This window comes from Odocoileus virginianus, chromosome 7 (genome assembly GCF_023699985.2).
Source record: "Odocoileus virginianus isolate 20LAN1187 ecotype Illinois chromosome 7, Ovbor_1.2, whole genome shotgun sequence".
Taxonomy (NCBI): Eukaryota; Metazoa; Chordata; class Mammalia; order Artiodactyla; family Cervidae; genus Odocoileus; species Odocoileus virginianus.
Window position 1 is genome coordinate 16,997,045 of NC_069680.1, and position 20,231 is coordinate 17,017,275.

General features: G+C 49.2%; 2 protein-coding genes across 19 annotated transcripts in view; one reads left to right on the top strand and one right to left on the bottom strand.

Moving 5' to 3' along the window:
- The window catches only part of VWA2 (von Willebrand factor A domain containing 2), a 49,767-nt gene extending 39,241 nt beyond the window's left edge, over positions 1-10,526 (top strand). For 14 of the 16 annotated variants that reach the window (XM_020882422.2, XM_020882431.2, XM_070470230.1 and 11 more), the window contains 4 exons: positions 1,569-1,676; positions 2,670-3,242; positions 7,059-7,610; positions 8,274-9,074. In XM_020882422.2, the coding sequence (XP_020738081.2) occupies positions 1,569-1,676; positions 2,670-3,242; positions 7,059-7,610; positions 8,274-8,575 (1,535 nt within the window). In that variant the 3' untranslated portion in view covers positions 8,576-9,074. Of the gene's footprint in view, positions 1-1,568; positions 1,677-2,669; positions 3,243-7,058; positions 7,611-8,273; positions 9,075-9,572 lie in introns of those variants that run through there. The other 2 variants (XM_070470226.1, XM_070470234.1) reach the window with 2 other exon arrangements.
- A 326-nt stretch (positions 10,527-10,852) lies between these two features.
- AFAP1L2 (actin filament associated protein 1 like 2) overlaps positions 10,853-20,231 on the bottom strand; it is a 114,979-nt gene continuing 105,600 nt past the window's right edge. For all 3 annotated transcript variants that reach the window (XM_070470222.1, XM_070470221.1, XM_070470223.1), the window contains 7 exons: positions 20,021-20,132; positions 17,791-18,036; positions 17,517-17,688; positions 16,850-17,005; positions 14,870-15,063; positions 14,651-14,773; positions 10,853-13,831 (listed from right to left, as the gene is read on the bottom strand). In XM_070470222.1, the coding sequence (XP_070326323.1) occupies positions 13,805-13,831; positions 14,651-14,773; positions 14,870-15,063; positions 16,850-17,005; positions 17,517-17,688; positions 17,791-18,036; positions 20,021-20,132 (1,030 nt within the window). In that variant the 3' untranslated portion in view covers positions 10,853-13,804. The remainder of the gene's footprint in view (positions 13,832-14,650; positions 14,774-14,869; positions 15,064-16,849; positions 17,006-17,516; positions 17,689-17,790; positions 18,037-20,020; positions 20,133-20,231) is intronic.

Consider the following 20,231-nt stretch of genomic DNA (forward strand, 5'->3'; position numbering starts at 1 on the left):
TAACCTTCAGTGTGTGACTTCTGTTTGTTGAGTTTCAGCTTCCTGTCTGTGACATGGGGGTTCACAGTACTTGCTTTATTTGGTTGTATCAGTGAAATGAGATCATGCATGTGTAACCTTCAGCTCAGTTCAGTTCAGTCACTCAGTCGTGTCAGACTCTTTGTGACCCTATGGACTGCAGCATGCTAGGTTTCCCTGTCCATCACCAACTCCCGGGGCCTACTCAAACTCATGTCCATTGCGTCGGTGATGGCATCCAACATCTCATCCTCTGTTGTCCCCTTCTCCTTCCACCTTTAATCTTTCCCAGCATCAGGGTCTTTTCCAAGGAGTCAGTTCTTCGCATTAGGTGGCCAAGTATTGGAGTTTCAGCTTTAGCATCAGTCCTTCCAATGAATATTCAGGGTTGACTTCCTTTAGGATGGACTGGTTGGATCTCCTTGCAGTCCAAGGGACTCTCAAGAGTCTTCTCCAACACCACAGTTCAAAAGCATCAATTCTTTGGCACTTGGCTTTCTTTATAGTCCAACTCTCACATCCTTACATGACTGCTAGAAAAATCATAGCTTTGACTAGATGGATCTTTGTTAGTACTGTCTCTGCTTTTTAATATGCTGTCTAGGTTGGTCATAACTTTTCTTCCAAGGAGCAAGCGTCTTTTAATTTCACAGTACGTGACCCCGTAAGAGCTGCTCATTTAAAGGCCACTGTTGGCACTGTTAATGAACCCCCAGTCATTTCCATGAAACTCCTGCTGATAGAACCGCAGGTCTGGGTGCCCAAAGTTACTCTCAATTCCTACCTTTCAAAAGTATACACTTTAATTACAATCATGTGACCACTAAGTAATATATTAACATTTTTAAGGTATTGGGGATTTGGACTCCTACATATGAATATTCACTGGAAGGACTGAATGAATAAATCTTCATAGTTTTAAAGTTTTAAAACTTCATAGTTTTAAAAATTCTTCAACTTCACCATCCTTCACCATCTTCAGCTGGAACTGAAGCTCCAATACTTTGGCCATGTGATGCTAAGAGCAAACTCATTGGAAAAGGCCCTGATGCTGGAAAAGATTGCAGGCAGGAGGAGGAGGAGGTGACAGAGGATGAGATAGATGGATGGCATCATTGACTCAACAGACATGAGTTTGAACAAACTCTGGGAGATAGTGAAGGACAGGGAAGCCTGGTGTGCTGCAGTTCGTGGGGTTGCAAGAGTCAGGCATGACTTAGTGCCTGAATGATAGCATATGAATGGGGAGAGGAGATGTAATTCAGTCTGTAACATGTGCTCCCAGCATCAGAGCCAGATCCCATTGGCCTACCCACGGTGAGCCTATACTTCACACAGAGCCTTAACTGAGCCCACCACTGAGTATCTGTTATTTCCCGCACCTTAAGCCCTCATTTGCTGTTCTTTTTGGTCTTTGCTACAGGTGTTGAGACCAATTTCCTAGTGCATCCCAGGAAAGGAAGGGGCCGGGCCCTGGTGGGGCAGGGTGGCCAAAGCCCTTCCATCTCTGGGCAGACATGCCAGGCTGTTAACAGGCATCTCTCTGGTAGGCCCCTGTGACTCACAGCCCTGCCAGAATGGAGGCACGTGTGTTCCAGAAGGACCAGACAGGTACCGCTGCCTCTGCCCGCCGGCTTTTGGAGGGGAAGCCAACTGTGGTACGTGTGCCCAGGATGTCCCAGACTCCAGTTTTTGGGGAACGGTGGAGTCCAGGCCCCTGCTCTTCATCTGCTATCCCATTAGCCACTAGGTAGGAACTTGCCCAGGAGTTATTGCCACCGGCATTTCAGGTACACCACTGAGCTGATGTCTCAGGTGATACCCTGAGGTCTCCAGGGTATAACTTGGGTGGTGGAGGTCTGGGTAGGACACAGCCCCTAGCTTCTTAGCTTCCGAATGGCCACTGCTTGATCTGTGGGCATCAGGGAGTCCAGCTGTAGGCTGGAGCCAGCCCATCAGGTTCATGGTTCTGGGCAGTATCCTTTCACCCCTCTTCCAGAAGAGGAATGAGAAGCCTCAACCCCTCTTGATTTTAAAACTGTGAAGATTATAATTGACTTTTACTGCCCTGTGGTTATCAGAATTTGTATGTGATTCTGTGATACAGAAATAAGATTCTGTATGTGAAGTGCTCAGCACAATGCTTGACACAGAGGATGGGACTTGTTAAATAATAACTTTTTAAAAACTGTCGTGCTAGGTCAATTGGAGACTTATCTGGGAAAAAGTATATCTTGATTCCCCCACCTCACAAAGTTATACAAAAATCAGTTCCAGATGGATCGTTGATTTAAGTGTAGAGAGAAAAGTTGTGAAGCTTCTGGAAGAAAAACATAGGAGCCTATTGTCATGATTTGGGGGTAGACAAAGATTTCTCCACCAGGACCCAGGAAGCACTAGCCATAGTGGGGGAAGAGTATAGATTCTATTTTTCTTTTGAAAAAGAGGTGAGAGAGCGAGACCCTGGGTGGGAGGCGGGGAGCCCTGTCTAACTCAGTGATGGGCTCTGGTCACTAGCCTTTGGCGCCTCAGTGTCATGGCCCCACCCCTCTCGTAGGAGGGGGGTGGCTCAGCCCCGCGTGGGGTTGGGCATCCCAGGTGGGACGGTGGTCTGCGTGCTCCCTAGGGTGATGGCAGCTGTGTCCCGGCAGCTCCGAATCTGAGCCTGGAGTGCAGAGTGGATGTCCTGTTCCTGCTGGCCAGCTCAGCGGACGCCACCCCAGAGGGCTTCCAGTGGGCCAAGGCCTTCGTCAAGCGGTTTGTGCGGGCGGCGCTGACCGGAGACTCCCGGGCGCGCGTGGGTGTGGCCCGCTACGGCGCGGAGCTGACCGTGGCCGTGCCCGTGGGCGAGTACCAGGACGTGCCAGACCTGGTCCGGAGCCTCGACAGCCTGCCCTTCGATGGCGGCGCCACCCTGACAGGCCGGGCCCTGCGGCAGGCGGCGGAGCGCGGCTTCGGGAGTGCCCCCGGGACAGGCCTGGACCGGCCTCGACGGGCGGTGGTCCTGATGACCGAGGCGCGCTCCCAGGACGAGGTGGCCGGCCCGGCGGGCTTCGCGAGGGCCCGGGAGCTGCTCCTGCTGGGCATGGGCAGCGAGGACGTGCGGGCGGAACTGGAGGTGATCACTGGCGGCCCGGAGCGCGTGCTGACCTACACCGGCCCACGGGACCTATTCGACCAGATCCCAAAGCTGCAGGGCAAGCTGTGCAGCAGGCCGCGCCCAGGTAGGGAACATGCCCACACCCGTGCCAGCTGCGGGCCAGCCTCACCTGACCTTGGGGCCAGCAGTGAAACCTTCCACCTCTTGGTAGGGACTTAACCAGGGTCTCTGACGTGGGCTGGAGCCACAGCCCCGCTTTTTTTATATGCTAGCCTTGTGATGAGTATCTTCTCAGTTTTGATGTTGTTCAGTTGCTAAGTCACGTCTGACTCTTTGCAACCCCGTGGATCCTCTGTCCTCCACCGTCTCCCAGAGTTTGCTCAAATTCATGTCCCCTGAGTTATGATGCTGTCTAACCATCTCATTTTACTAGCCACCACAATCCGGCAAATAGTAGCACTTCCTGAGGGGCTTTTATGAGGATTACGCAGGGCAAGCAAGATGCACACTAGTACAGAGTGAGCTCAGAGTGTGCACTCAGAATTGTAGGTATTGCTGTTTATTAATTTTTATTGTTATAGTTAATAAGGAGCTCTCAATCTACTAAGTGTAACTCTAGAATGGCAGCTTCCCAGTTTCTTTTTGGCAAGAAAGAAATGCATTCCCAGTATACACAAATGCCTGAAGAGGCATAAACATCTAGAACAAGCCAAGCCTTTCATGAAATGCTACTTGTCATTTCTACCTGAGATGTGTTCTGACTTCATTCTGTTCTATGACCCATGTTGATTTCCATGACCCGCCACTAGAGGGTGCCCTGGAGAACGCAACCTGGGAGTAGGTATCCTGGTCAGGGGTGGGGGCCTGGCCCATGGCCAGAGACAGGAGTAGGTGAAACACACCCTTCACAGGGCTCCGGACTTCTCCTCTAAAGCAGCTGCATGTGGATTTCAGCTTCTCAGCCCCGAGTGTCACTCTCACCAGTGGTGAGACATTCCCTCCTGCTGGGGGAAGGACAGGGCTCTGCCTGCCCAACTCCACTGTGCCCCGCCAGTCTTATCTTCCCTTGGCAGCCAGAGGATTTTTTTAAAAATCGTTTTAGAGTTCACCTGTGTTCCATACCTGGTGTCCCTCTTGTAAGATGTTAACCAGGGACAGTTATCACAATTAATGAACCAACATTGATGTTGTTCAGTCGCTCAGTTGTGTCCAACCCTTTGCAACCTCATGGACTGTAGCACGCCAGGCTTCCCTGTCCTTCACCATCTCCTGGAGTTTGCTCAGTCTCATGTCCATTGAGTCGGTGATGCCATCCAACCATCTCATCCTCTCTCACGCCCTTCTCCTCCTGCCTTCAATCTTTCCCAGCATCCATGTCTTTTCTAATGAGTTGGCTCTTGCCATCAGGTGGCCAGAGTATTGGAACTTCAGCTTCAGTATCAGTCCTTCCAGTGACTATTCAGGACTGATTTTCTTTAGGATTGATTTGTTTGATCACTTTGATGTCCAAGGGACTCTCAAGAGCCTTCTCCACCACCACAATTCAAAAGCATCAGTTCTTTGGTGCTCAGACTTCTTTATGGTCCAAATCACACATCTGTACATGACTACTGGAAAAACTGCAGCTTTGATTATCTGGACCTTTGTCAGCAAAGTGATATCTCTGCTTTTTAATATGTCTGGGTTTGTCATAGCTTTCCTTCCAAGGAGCATCTTTTAATTTCATGGCTGCAGTCACTTGTCTGTTGGAGCCCAAGAAAATAAAATCTGTCACTGTTTCCACTTTTCCCCTTCTATTTGCCATGAAGTGCCATGATCTTAGTTTTTTGATTGTTGAGTTTTAAGCCAGCTTTTTCACTCTCCTCTTTCACCCTCATCAAGAGGCTCTTTAGTTTCTCTTTGCTTTCTGCCATTAGAGTGGTATCAGAATATATGAGGTTGTTGCTATTTCTCTCATCAATTCCAGTTTGTGATTCATCCAGCCTGGCCTTTCCCATGATGTACTCTAGTAGCATATAGGTTAAATAAGCAGGGTGACAATATATAGCTTTGATGTACTCCTTTCCCAATTTGGAACCAGACAGTTGTTCCATGTCCGGTTCTAACTGTTGCTTCTTGACCTGAATACAGGTTTCTCAGCAGGCAGGAAGAATGGTCTGGTATTCCCATCTCTTTAAGAATTTTCCACAGTTTGTTGTGATCCACACAGTCAAAGGCTTTAGTGTAGTCAGTAAAGCAGATGTTTTTCTGGAATTCCCCAGCTTTCTCTATGATCCAGCGAATGTTGGCAATTTGATATCTGGTTCCTCTGCCTTTTCTAAACCCAGCTTGTACATCTGGAAGTTCTCAGTTCACGTACTGCTGAAGACTAGCCTGAAGGATGTTGAGTATTACCTTGCTAGCATGCAAAATAAGTGCAACTGTACAGTACAGTGAGTGTAACTGAACATTCTTTGCATTGCCTTTCTTTGGGATTGGAATGAAAACTGACCTTTTCCAGTCCTGTGGCCACTGAGTTTTCCAAATTTGCTGCTATACTGAGTGCAGCACTTTAACAGCAGCATCTTTTAGGATGTGAAATAGCTCAGCTGGAATTCCATCACTTCCACTAGCTTTATTGGTAGTAATGCTTCCTAAGGCCCACTTTACCTCACACCCAGGATATCTGGCCTGGAATTCCATCACTTCCACTAGCTTTATTGGTAGTAATGCTTCCTAAGGCCCACTTTACCTCACACCCAGGATATCTGGCTCTAGGTGAGTGCCCACACCATCGTGGTTATCCAGGTCATTAAGACCTTTTTGTGCAGTTTTTCTGTGTATTCTTGCCACCTCTTCTTAATCTCTTTGCTTCTGTTAGCTCCTTGCTATTTCTGTCCTTTATTGTACCCATTTTTGCATGAAATGTTCCCTTGGTATCTCCAGTAGTTTTGAAAAGGTCTCTAGTCTTTCCCAGTCTACTGTTTATTTCTTTGCATTGTTTACTTAAGGAGGCCTTCTTACCTCTCTTTGCTATTCTCTGGAACTCTGCATTCAGTTGGGTATATCTTTCTTTTTCTCATTTGCTTTTTGCTTCTCTTCTTTTCTCAGTTATTTCTGAAGCCTCCTCAGACAACCATTTTGCCTTCTTGCATTTCTTTTTCTTAGGGATGGTTTTGGTCACTGCCTCGGGTACAATGATACAAACCTCTGTCCATAGTTTGTCATTATTTATTACAGTCTGCACTTTATTCCAACTTCCTTAGTTGTTACCTAATGTCTTTTTTCTGTTCCAAGGATCCCATCCAGGATATGTTTTACATTTCGTTTTCCTGTCTTAGACTCCTCTTGGTTTTTACAGTTTCTCGGACTCTTGTTATGCCAGAGTGGTTTATAAAAACCAATGAATCAGATCCTCTTACTGCATACTTTACTCCTGGTGGGCTACAGTCCATGGGGTCACAAGAATCAGACACAACTTAGCAACTAAACCACCACTACCATACAGTGCATGGCACCTAGAGGCATAGATTGAGCCCCAGAGCCCCATGGCTTACATACAGTAGTTGTTTTTTCCTCTCCCATCACAGTTCAGAGGTGAGCGGCCTGGGCCAGCGGGATGGTTCAGCTGTCTGCTAACTCCAGGGGCTGCTGTCTCAGACAGCAGGAAGAGGGCAGAGGGGAAGTGGAAGACAAGCAGCTTCCTTTCGGGGACATAACTTGGAAATTGCAGTTACTTTCCATTACATCCCATCGGACAGAACTATCACGTGGCCACACCCAGCTGCCAGCGGGGAGGCTAGGAGTATGGTCCAGCTGAGCCTTCGTGTGTCCTGCTTTTCTTCCAGGGGAGGGTGGAGGCCGGATGCTGCGGTGGAGACCGGCTGACCTGGGCTCTGCTCACCCCAGAGCAGTGCCCCACCCCGGCTACCCACTGAGGGCCGCTGTGCTTGTTCTACAGGCTGCCAGGCCCAGTCGCTGGACCTGGTCTTCATGCTGGACGCCTCGGTCTCAGTGGGGCCTGAGAACTTCGCCCAGATGCAGAGCTTCGTGAGAAGCTGCGCCCTCCGGTTTGACGTGAACCCCGACGTGACGCAGATCGGCCTGGTGGTATACGGCGGCCTCGTTCAGACAGCCTTCGGGCTGGACACCCACCTCAGCCGCGCAGCAGTGCTGCGGGCCCTGAGCCAGGCCCCCTACCTGGGGGGGGTGGGCTCGGCAGGCACGGCCCTGCTGCACATCTATGACAAGGTGATGACGGTCCAGGGGGGCGCCCGGCCTGGCGTCCCCAAGGCGGTGGTGGTGGTCACGGGTGGGAGTGGGGTGGAGGACGCGGCTGTCCCAGCCCAGAAGCTGAGGGAAAACGGCGTCTCGGTCTTGGTGGTGGGTGTGGGGCCTGTCCTGAGGGAGGCGTTGCGGAGGCTCGCGGGTCCCCGCGATGCCCTGATCCATGTGGCAACCTACGCAGACCTGAGCCACCACCAGGATGCACTCATCGAGTGGATGTGCAGAGGTGAGTGGGGGAATCTGCAACTTCAGGGTTGCCTCCGAAGGACAGACCTCAGCCAGAGCCTTCATGGACGTCCTTACGGGAACAGCAGCTCCTCCCAACTACTGGGGACTTTCCATGTGCCGGGCTCTGTGCTAAATCCCATAGGCACATGGAACCCTGCAGGAGGCACACACAGCTGTCCCCATTTGAGGTGCAGAGAATTTTAGACAAGCATCTCTCCCCAAACTTAATGTATGCGCCCCACCTAAAAAGAAGAGATTTGTCAGGATATCCACCAAGACCCCAGGATGGCCCTGACCTTGGTAGGAACAGACACAGCCAGACTAGCCTGACTCCAAGCCTCCTCCTACCAGGAACATTCTCTGCGCCTTTTAAAAAGCCTGTGGCCGTAATAATAATAACAGTAAGCACTGCTCTGTGCTCAGCCCATCTTAAAGAAAGCGGCTGTTTGCTTGCAGGCAAGCTGAATGGAGGCTGGATCTTTGATCGGCCAGGTAGTATGGGGCCCACCTGTCTGCTCACCTGAGGCTCAAGGGCCCACAGAGCCACTGTGACGTGTAAGATCCTGCGCTGGTGGCCTCACCTTTGTCCTGGGTGAGGGTAGGGTCCGCAGGGCCGACCCAGGCTGGATCTGCTGATACGTCCTCCCGTCCTCCCTTGCAGAAGCCAAGCAGCCAGTTAACCTCTGCAAACCCAGCCCATGCATGAACGAGGGTGCCTGTGTCTTGCACAGTGGGAGTTACCGCTGCGAGTGCCAGGGTGGCTGGGAGGGCCCTCACTGTGAGAATCGTGAGTGTGGCATCAGCTCCCACATAGGGGCTGGCAGGGTGGTCTCAGTCCTCCTATTCCCTGGGACTGTAGCCAAAGGAGGTTCTAGGGCATTGACGGAAGGAGTCAGTCTTCGTTCATTCATACGTCAAACATTTAGTGGGTGCCCCCTACATCCCAGGTGCCATGCTGGGTGAGAGGAACAGAGCAGGAAATAAGACACTGAGAATCTCTGCCCTCCTGAGAGTTCTGGTCTAGTGAGGGGGAGACAACCAGTAAGTACAGCCTGTGGTGTATTAGATGGTGCTGAGCACCGAAGAATTGATGCTTTTGAATTGTGGCGTTGGAGAAGGCTCTTGAGAGTCCCTTGGACTGCAAGGAGATCCAACCAGTCCATCCTAAAGGAAATCAGTCCTGAATATTCATTGGAAGGACTGATGCTGAAGTGCCAGTACTTTGGCCACCTGATGCGAAGAACTGACTCACTGGAAAAGACCCTGATGCTGGGAAAGATTAAAGACAGGAGAAAGGGACGACAGAGGATGAGATGGTTGAATGGCATTACTGACTCAATAGACATGACTTTGAGTAAGCTCAGTGAGTTGGTGATGGACAGGGAAGCCTGGTGTGCTGCAGTCTGTGGGGTCACAAAGAGTCAGACACGACTGAACTGAACTGAACACACTCTGATGAAAATCCGAGGAGACTTGGGGAAGAAGCACAGCGGACACAGAGTAGCCAGAAGGCAGGCAGAGGACGCGGGCACAGGTTCGAGTGGATGGGCGGATGGGGCAGTGGAAGTTGGTGGGAGTTCTTTTTTTAAGTGTCCCTCTTTGCTCAAGGGAGAGTGAGGATGTGGAGGAGGTGCTGGAGGTTGGAGGAGAGAAGAAAATTAGTAACCATCTAGGAGAGAAGGAGACTAGAGTAAGGACATAGAAAAACGATTGTTGCGCAGCCTCCTAGCCCCCTGTGGTTGCTGTTCACGAATTTAAAGGTAGAAAAGCCAGCAGCAGCCAGTGGACGATTCCCATTGGAGCCCTGCGTTTGCCTCCCCTAATACGGGGAGGGCCATGAGGGGCACTTTTTGCTTGGCTTAGCCTAAGCGCAAGGCACGATGGGCCCCATAAGGTTGCTAGTTGGTTAAGAAGACAACTCAGATGATCGTCACATCCTCAAAGTTCATTTCTTTCCTAGGGGCCTTGAGAGGAGATGCCCTCAAGGCACGTGGCTCCAGCCGAGAGCCTGCAGGAGGGCAGCCGCTGCGGCCCTCCCGGCTGGGCCTGCCGAGAAGGCGTGGGCCCCCTGGGCGCTGAAAGGGAGCCCACCCTCAGCAGAGCACCTGTCCTGAGGGCTCTGCCTCCAGCCCCATCTGGAGCCCTCCTGCCCCAGGGAGAAGAGAGGGCTGAGCTGCAGATGAGCTGCCCAGGGACGTGGTAGCAGCTGGTTACCCACCTCACGACCACAGAGACCGCTTCACATGGTCTGCTGACCTAACTGCACGCTGCCGAGCTGGTGTCGTCTGCCGCCTGTCCCCCGAGGAGCAGCAGAGGAACCTGGAGACTCTGATGGCCTGTTTGAAGCTCACGTTGCCCACGATGATGGCTAAACAGGACATTGCTGGGACAGTTATGCCCAAGAAGGCAGTGATGACAGACCCCTGACTTGCTGATGGCATTTCAAGATGGACGAAGGGTGGACCTTTAAACACATCTTTCCCCGAAGATGCCCCAGATGGATTCGTTCTTTAGTTTGAGGAGGGGCTTGAGTGGCATTTGTGACTTGTTCAGGTAACGGGATCCCTGTGTGGGACTTAGAAAGGCCTCAGTCTGGAAGGAGACTGACCAGCTGTTTGCCTGAGGGGGAGGGGCTGAGTATGCAAACAGCTCGGGACTCGGGACTCGAGGGGCCGCCTGAGCTGATCAGCACTCCCTTCGAGAGACTTAGTGTTTACTTAGGAGGGTTCATTGTGGGGTGTTTCTTGACTGCTTGTCTTGGTCTCCCTTTTGGGGGCAAAAAGCAGAATTCTTAAACTCAATCAATATAGAACAAAGAGATTTGAAGGGGTTGGCTTTTTTAGATACAGATCTTACGCTGCCTTGGTTTTAGTTTTGTTTTTCATACCTGGTTTTAAAAGGAATATTTCAAGAAGTGATGTTGGTTGTGTTTATTTAACAGGAGCATTTGTCCCAAAATGGCAAAAAGGCTTAGATGGAATATTCTCTGGCGAACTGGATATCTGCTTATCCCACAGTCCTTAACAAATCAATTCTCTCCCCAGGCGGTCGAGTTGGGAGTTGGTTTTCAGTAGAAGCCTTTGCAGAACTCTGATTTAAATCCAGACACTTTATCATAGTTTTTATCTTTAATGTAAATACCTTAATGTGATGTTTTATGGGAAAACATTCAAGGCTACTTTGATTTAAATACTGCTTTAGCTTTAAGAACTTCAGGATTTCTGGTGCCAAGAAAAGTACTTGGAAGGTCATCACCATGGTTTTATTAGATGTTAAAAACAAGTCCAGTGTGCCAAGCACTGTGCATGACAGTCATTTCCATTCAAGGGCTATTTCCATTTCCATTCCAGTTGCCACCTTCTGCCAAGGCAAAAGTAATATCAGAGCAGCGTCACGTGCCCTCCTGGCAGGTGCTGATAGCTGATGTCAGAGAATTCCGTTGTCTTTACAGTAACAGCAGCTTAATCATTTCATAATGTAGGTTCTTGTCTGGCTCAGGGTTGATATTTGGATGTCCCATTTGAACTGGACTTAAAAACCCCACAAAACTGGGCCCTGGGCCTACATATTAAAAACCTTACAGTTGCTATTTTTAGGTTTCAGCCTTTGGGCGAAAAAGATGTCTTTTTTAACCTTTTCTAGTGAAGGTACCACTGAAGAGTTTAACCCTTTCTGGGTCCTAGTAGCGCAAAAGGGAATTCCTGACAAAATAACCTTAAGTGATCTTTTCCCAGCCGACCCTTTTTCTTTCTTTCTAAAGAAACTGGCTTTTATTTTAATTACATAATATACAAACATGTTCTCCTTGTAAAAACTTAAACAGTGCCGATAGATCATAAATTTTTATTTTCGCCAAGTGATCCTTATCCCAGGCAGCTGCTCTAGTTTTAATAGTTGATTGATTCTCTTTCTTTTCTAGAAAGATAGCATTTACAAGTAATGACAGTTTTGTCTCTCCTTTTGAAATTTTAAACTACTTTTTCTTGTCATTTTGCATTGTCTAGGACCTCCAGAATGATGTTTTAACAAGTAGCGGAATGTAACTGGTTCTTGACTTGAAAGGACGTTTTTATCATTGTTACTCTCTGCATTACTTGATAAGGAATGCTTGCTTCTATTCCTGGATTACAGAGTGTTTTTTAAGAGTATTGAGATTTATGGTTTGCTTTTCTGCTCCCTTTGAGATGTTTTTTCACATTTGATTGATTAATATGGTAAATTACCTACTTGTGTTTTCAGTTGTTGAACCACCTTTGATCTCTTGGATAAATGCTATCTGGTTGCTATGTCTGGTTCTTTAAACACTGCTGAATTTCATTTGCCAATATTTTAAAGTTTTTTTTTCAATCTATGTTAAAAAATGAGGTTGTCTTTTATAATATATTGGAATGTTTTCCTTTTTATGTGTTAGAATTTTGGTATCAGAGCTGTGCTTTCTAAAATGAAAAATATTAATGTATAGTCCTCAAACTTTCTAAAATGAGAAAATATATAGTCCTCAAACTTTCAAGCTGCTATATTCATAGTATTTTCTTGTAATTCTAAAGGGCTGTCAGTATTGGTACTTAACGCCTCTTTTTTTTCAGTTCTGTCATTTAATATTGCTGTAGGCTGTCTTTTTAATGAGTCAGAAATTTGGTTTTGCCATTTTTAAAACAAGCATATTTATGCTGTGAACTTTCTTAATTATTACTGCTACTAAGGCAACATTTCAAGTATTGGTATGATTTTTACTCCCCTAAGAATTATTTAGGAGTGTGTTTAATTCAGTCACTTTTATATAGGATCAGCTTCCAAAGATGTTTCCCATGTGTTAATTATAATACTAAAATCTTTCCGCCTTACCTCTGCTACTTGATGTAAGGAGGCTTAAAGTCTCCCACTAGGATCCCACCTTGTAGTCCTGTGTTTTTACTCACATAGTCTGAAGTCCAGTGTATAAATAACTGCAACGTTTCCCCCAGAAGTAGAAATCTACCAGGCCTTGCCGCGTTGTCCCGTGAAATACAAGAAAACCCAAAACACGATGAGCATTTTATTAAAAAAAAAAAAAATCTAACTCACCACTTGGGGCACCAAGTGTTCATGACAAAGGAAATAAATGCCCTGGGAATAGAAAGACAATAAGAAGACAGACTCAAAAGACCTTTAGTTCCCAGGAGCCAGTGTTAAAGAACTCTGATTCAGAACCCCGCAGAAATGAGGCAGAGATGATAGATGAAATGTTTTTAACCTGTGTTAACAATGCCATCGGAAGGGAAGAACAGGCAACATAAATGAGAGCACTGTCAATTTTAAGAAAAGAGACCACCTGAAACAAAATTTGCCCCCCCCCCCTTTTTTTTCTTGGAAAGGGCCTGGACATCAAGCACGACTTAAAAAACAGGGACTAAGAGAGCATTGTATTAAATAACTCTTCTCTTAAAAATGGCCTTTCCATGGGACTGAATCTGTAAACACAGGATAATCTTGTTTCTATGGTAATGTAAAAAGTCAGTTAAATCTCAAAAGACACTTTTCACTGTTCTAAATTACAGGATTTTAAACATTTTTTTTCCCTATATAATACAGCATCATTTAAAAATTTTATTTAAAAGCCGTTGGTTCAGGCCCACTTTAGCTTGAAGAGAGTCTTTAATTTACCAGGAACAGTGCCTCGGCTTGGTCCCAAATATTTTCCCAATTACCATTTCTTAAAAAAAACAACCCATAGATGGTTTTTACACAGTTGAAGACAAGGACGGTTTAACCCCTGACACTGCTAAGTATCAGATAGGAGATGATGGTCAGGAGTTGAGATATATTCTCACCAAAGCCCTGTGATCAGTGAGACAAGGCCCTGCTATCTTGATTTCTCCTCCACACTAGAAACTTTTCATTTAAAAAGTCTTGATAAAACAATTGATGAAAATTTCAAGGAAGAGACACAGAATACCCCTAACTACAGCAATGTCCTGTTTACAGCCAATAGACTTGGGTCTCAAAAAAAGTCTGTATTATTTCCTTTGGCCCTGCACAGGGACAGAGCCTCCTCTCAGCCGAAGTATTCCATTCACAGAACCCCAGTGCTTCCTTTTGCTTGTAAACAGACTCACCCTTTCACAGAGTTGCTGCTTGAACGAAGACGGTAACGAAGCAGGATTGTCACCAAGGTCCATGTGGACAGGAGAGTCTTTAGATGAAGTTCGTTTCCTAACTTGCTCCTTTCTTCTCCCATTCCTAGGGTACCATTCAAACACCAGCATCCCGCCCCCCAAGAGAAGAAAGTTAGTTATCCTCCTTAGCCAACCTACTTAGTCATAGAAGAAGCTGGAAAGAGAGACAGCAATTAAGGTTCAACCCCCGTGTGTTCCCCGTTGCTTGGAGCACCTGTCCAGGGATTTTGAGGCCATGGAGCAACAGAGAGCAGCTCAGTGACGTCTGCCTCGTGCTTACATGGATTTAATACTCAGGCATTGGTACAGGTGCCTCACAATACCTCCTGCAGGTAATAAGCAGGACTGCAGTGAGAGCTGCCTGTGGTAGGGAGCAGCATTCGCCAACACAGGCAGCTCTAGGCACGCTCTTTACTGTACAAATGAGTCAAGGGTTCAAAACGCTCTTCGACCAGCCCTCAGGGACAAATCTGCTCTCGTTGGCCCCTCACTGCCAGCTGCCTGGGTGGCTTCCAGCAAGCCTGTCACCCGCCTGAATCTGCTGCTTTCGTTCTCCTGACAGACACCCTTCAGAATTGCTGAGGTTCTCTTTAAATTGGAAAGCTCTCCAGCCCCACTCTATGTCTGCGCTTCTCCTCTCCCCTACCAGAATCTACTGCTAATCACGCTGTGGGCAGCACCCAGCATTGGCACAGCCTCAGGCGGATTTGCAAGGACACCTTTCTGACTGGTCAAGGCCAAAGACCCAGCCCCCCGCCTCTCCCCACAGAGCCCGTGCTCAGAGGAGGGAAGTGCCGCCCGGGTCAGAAGGCCCCCCACCCCAACCCTGGTGACAGTCCTGTCCTCCGGGGGGCCCTGAAAGAGCACAAGAGCAACCGCTTACCTTGGCTTTCTGGAGGACGGTGCCTTTGCCTGTGACCATGACCGACAGAGGCCTGTTCTTGAGCGCAGTTGCGGAGTTGACCGGGGTACAGTCGGGGGCAGGAGTCGGGGTGGCCGTTTTGGGCTGTGGTGTCAGAGGAGAGCGAGGCTGAGTTAAGGGGGGAAGGAGGCATGGTTCATCCCCGCGCTTGGTCCACGAGGACGGGGCACCCGGACTCACCCGGGGGCTCACGTTCTCCAGGTGGGTGGTGTCCACGGTGGTGCCCAGCGTCACGGGCCCGGCCTCGGCCTTCTTGAGGCTGTCCTTCACCTCCACGATGCTGAGCTCCAGGTCCACACGCCTGCGCTCCTCCACCCTGCACTCCTCGTCCATCTCCTTGAGCTTCTGCTCCAGGCTGGCCACCGCCCCCTTGTCTGCGGAGAGAAGTTAGCAGCCTTTGGGGAACAGCCTTTCAGCTGGAAGTCACGCTGGAAGGGGGCAGGATGGATTCATACACACACCATGCCGAAACACAACCCCCAAGGGGCTGTGGACCACTGCTCTGGCTCCGACCCTCAGAGGAGGGACAGGCCTCTTGGTGGGTGGCGGACAGCCTCCAAGCCCAGGAGCCCAGGCCATGTGTCTCCATTCTGCAGAGGCTGGGGAGGCCCTGGGAGCAGAGCTCTGCCTTCACAAGAGGGCCTGAATCTGAGGTGTAACGTCCCTCCTGGTAGGTGCTTAGCGACTCTTGTTGTTTCAAAACCTGCCATGGTGACAGCAGCCTCAAAGGGAGAAAGCTTTATTAGTGACCTCTGGAGGACGGTTCGGCTGTTTCAACTTGCCCCTCATGGTTCCTTCAATCCTGGCACATGCTGCTTCCCTGGGCCTAATGGAGCTATGGTCCTCAACCCTGCCACCTTCTCAGCCCTGTCTTCCTCCCCTCTTCACCCTGGTGTTCTCAGGCTGTTCCTGTAGCACCAAGAAATGACGACTCAACCAAGAGTCCATGCTAGGAGCTCACTGCAGAGGAAAGGACGGTACCACATGTTCAGTACGGAATCCTGAGCACCGAGTGACTGCCCGTGAGTATGGGCGATGGAAATGTTCTCAACTTGACTCTGGTGATGGCTGCACAGCTCTGAATATACTGAAAACCATGTGCAAATAGGTCATCGTATGGTCTATGAATTCTTATCAGTGAAGATGTAATCTTTTGTAAAAAGTGGGTCACATCATGCCCCCCCCCGACTTTCTTCTACCAATCATGTTTATAAGATTCTCAGGGATCAACTGCTTATGTTGGTTAGGGCGAGTCTAATGGGCTTCACTGATAGCTCAATTGGTAAAGAATCTGCCTGCAATGCAGGAGACCCCAGTTCGATTCCTGGGTCAGGAAGATCCGCTGGAGAAGGGATAGGCTATCCACTCCAGTATTCTTGCGCTTCCCTTGTGTCTCAGCTGGTAAAAAATCCGCCTGCAATGTGGGAGACCTGGGTTCGATCCCTAGGTTGGGAAGATCCCCTGGAGAAGGGAAAGGCTACCCACTCCAGTATTCTGGCCTGGAGAATTCCGTGGACTGTATAGTTTATGGGGTCGCAAAGAGTCGGACACGACTGAGCGACTTTCACTTTCACAGCTTAAATATTAAATGTGCACAGAGTTACTCTCTGAAAATGATGTCAAATACAGCTGAAAGGTCTTACGAGGGACAAGCGCTAGGGAACAGCTGAAGGATGATATAAGGCTGACTTGGAAAATAATCTACAAGGATGCTGATTTCTTTAAAATGAACACAGACTTAAGGCACTTGTAAAGAGATGGCCAGATGAAGCGTTAGAGGTGTGGTTAATGCACCATGGTTAAGGTTAAGAAACCACGATGCGGGGCTCCCATTAGCCAGCCCAGAGGGGCAGGGAAAGACCCTGGCATTACTGCAGAAGATGGGCCAAGAAATAGACATTTGTCTTAAATGAGAATGACACATTTCAGGTCTAGACACATAATTTTTAGAGATTCCCTGCTTTTTCAACTTCGTCCTGATCCAGGACAGTGACCTTTCAGATAGGCTGGAAGGGGAGGACTTTGCAGGGAGCATCCACCTGTGCCAAAGGTTGAGGGGCCTGCAGGCCACGTGCACAGATCTGGATTTGCACCTCCCTCCGCCCCGGAAAGCCCCGGCCCCTCCAGGGGCCGCCTCCCTTGAGGGGAGGTGGTGCCTACCTGTACACTTTAACAGGGTCTCCTTCAGCTCCCGTTTCTCCCTCCGGAGCTGAGCCAGGTGCCCTCGGATCTCTTCCTTCTTCTTCTCAAGCCTCTCCTTCTCCTCCGTGTACCGCTTCACCTCGGCCTCTGTCCGGTTCTTGCCAAGTTTGATCTCTGCAGACCCAGAGCGAGGGGAACCCCTGGGTCAGTCAGGCTGGCCCCTGAGGGCAGTCCCACCCCACTCTGCAGGCCCGGGCAGAACCCAGCACTCTGGAAGTAGATTAGAGGTGGATGCCAGGCCAGCCTAGCAGGGGCAGAAAAGGAAACTGAGCCTACCCCTTCTTTGCTATGAGACACTGGGCAAGTCCTCCAACTCTCTGGGCCTTTCTTTCCTCATCTGAAAGGGAGGCAATCGGACTAACCTCTCCAAGTAAAAGTGTTAGTCGCTCAGTCGTGTCTGACTCTTTGAACCCCCGTGGACTATATCCCACCAGGCTCCTCTGTCCATGGAATTCTCCAGGCAAAAATACTGGAGTGGGTTGCCATTTCCTACTCCCGAGGATCTTCCCGACCCAGGGATTGAACCTGAGTCTCCTGCGTTACAGGCAGACTCTTGACCATCTGAGCCGCCAGGGAAGCCCCCAAGCCCCTTCTGAACACTTCGACTCTTATCTAGCACAGGCACCTGCACTGGTTGCCTTCAGCCTGTCCTTCACAGGTGGGCTGGACCCAGCTGGGGTGACAGCCGCCGCCTCAGGGCCGCTCGGTGGGAAGGAGGTCTTCTGCTGTCCAGCCTGGAGTTTGACCTCTGTGCCTCCCAGGGAGGGCTCCTCAGGTTCCTGACTCTCCTGCTGCATCTGGGTTGGGAGAAAGCGAATTGGATTCAGCCAGCCAAGGGGCAGCCCCCACCCTGCCCCGAGAAGGTAAGGCTGGCTCACCCACTGGCGGACCCCCTGTACCTGCAACTCGGGGTTCTCTGGAGACTGTATGAGGGGCTCATCGGGGGCGGGGTCCGAGTCTTCAGGGAGAGGGAGCGTCTCGGCCGGGGGATCCTGGGGGGGCGGCGTGGGTGAGGGGGCCCGGGCCTGTGCACCGCTGTCGCTGTGTAGGAAGGACTTGATGGGCGTGAGGTCCAGGTACACGCGGTCAGGGTCAGGCTCACCCGGAGCATCTGTTGCAGGGGTGGCTTCCTCGGGGGCTTCCCCCTGCGTGGGAAAGAATCGGGGGGCTCTCTCCACTGCCTCGGGTCCCTGAGTCCTGGAGGGGACGCCAGCCCTGCTGCAGAGCTCCCGTCTCTTCCCTGTGCCCAAGTTCACCAGGCCTCCTTCCCGAGGAGCCTCCTGCGGAGCTGGAGTTAGAGGGCCCGGGCTCACCTCCTGGGTCAGCCATTCAGGAGGTGGGAGACCCAGGGCACAGCGCTTCATCTCCCTGACGTGACTCCCTCATCTGGAGAGAAGAGACCAGGAGTCCCTCCCTCTCTGGTGGCTGGGATGAAGTGAGACCGCCCACAGATGCCCTTAGCACAGAGGTCCATGCCCTGTGATCAGAGCCAGGTGTCAGGGTGATGATTCACCTCCGCCACCAATCTGAGCCTCAAAGGATAATGGTGTCCGGACAGCTATGTCTAAGCAACAAGATTTGAACATTTCCTCATACCACAGTTGAGAAATAATCCCAAAAGGAATTAAAGACCTCAATGTAAGACCAGAAACCGCAAAACTCCTAGAAGAGAACATAGGACACTCTTTGACAGAAATCATGCAATATTTTGGGTGGGTCTGTCTAATAAGGCAAAAGAAATAAAAGCAAAAATAAACGGGACCTAGTTAAAAAATTATTGCACAGCAAAGGAAACCATCAACAAGATAAAAAGACGATTTATGGAATGTGAGAAAATATTTTCAAATGATATGACCCACAAGGGGTTAATATTCAAAATATATAAATAGCTCATATATCTCTATATAAAAAAAAAGACTGATTAAAAAATGGGTGGAAGACCAGAGTAGACATTTTTTCCAAAGAAGACAGACAGATGGCCAACAGACAACATGAAAACGTGCTCGACATAACTAATTATTAGAGAAATGCAACAGAAACAAAATGAGAAACTACCTCACACCTATCAGAATAGCTGTCTTCAAAAAGCCTACAAATAACAGGTGTTGACAAGGATGTGGATAAAAAGGAAAGCTTGTTCACTGATGGTGGGAATGTAAACTGTTGCAGTCACTATGGATAACAGTCAAGAGGTGCCTCAAAGCACTAAAAATAGAACTACCATATGACCCAGGAATTCCATACCATGGAGAAAGCAAAAACACAAACTTGGAAAGATACATGAGTGCATAGCAGAGTTCAGAGCAGCGCTATTTACAGTAGCCAAGATGGAAGCAACCCTAGTGTCCATCAACAGATGAACGGATAAAGATGTGTGCATGTATACATACACACAATGCAACATTACTCAACCATTAAAGAGGATGGAATTCTGCCATTTGCAGCAATGTGGATGGACCTAGAGGATATTATGCCCAGTGAAATAAAGTCAGATAGAGAAAGACAAATACTGTATGGTATCACTTATGTGTGGAATCCAAAAACTAGTACAAATGAATTACATATAGCAAAACAGACGCACTGATACAGAAAAGAACTTAGTCGTTACTGGTAGGAAGAGGGGAGGGGGAAGGGGCAAGAGAGGGGTATGTGGCTAAGACATACAAATCACTATGTGTAAAATAGATGAGCAATAAGAATGTTGTATAGTATGGGGAATTATAGCCATTATTTTGTAATAACTTTCACTGGTGTATAATCTATAAAAATACTAACCATGCTGTATATCTGAAACGTATATAATATTGCAAATCAACTATACTTCAGTTTCCTAGAAAAGGCCAATGGTGTCACTGTTCTCCATCCCAACACCACACTGTCCACCCCAGCACGGACCAGAGTGGTTAACTAGCTCTTTTATCTAGACAAGTCCCTAGGCCAGGCAGATGGTACCACCCCAGCAGTTAAAAGAGAACCTCACTGCACCCCGCTTTCTCCACTGATGGCCCCGCAGGTGACTTGGAGACCATTCCTCTCGAGGGCCATCTAACAACCTCTGGCGTTCAGGCTTTGGGTCTTGGCAGGAAGGGGATGGACAGCCCCAGGCCGCCGCCCAGCCAGCATCCTCACCATGGTTGTCAGCTCTGACACCTCCACATCATCATACAGCAGCTCCTGGCGATCCTGGCTGGGCAGGCCGTCGATGTAAGTGTTCGGCTCTGAGAACTTTCTCTGCATCAGTCTGGAAGACACAGGGAGAGAGGATTCAGGATGGGGTAGGGTTAAAAGCCACCAGTCTCAAAGACTTCGAAACAATGAGAGGTGCAGTGAAATCCACAGG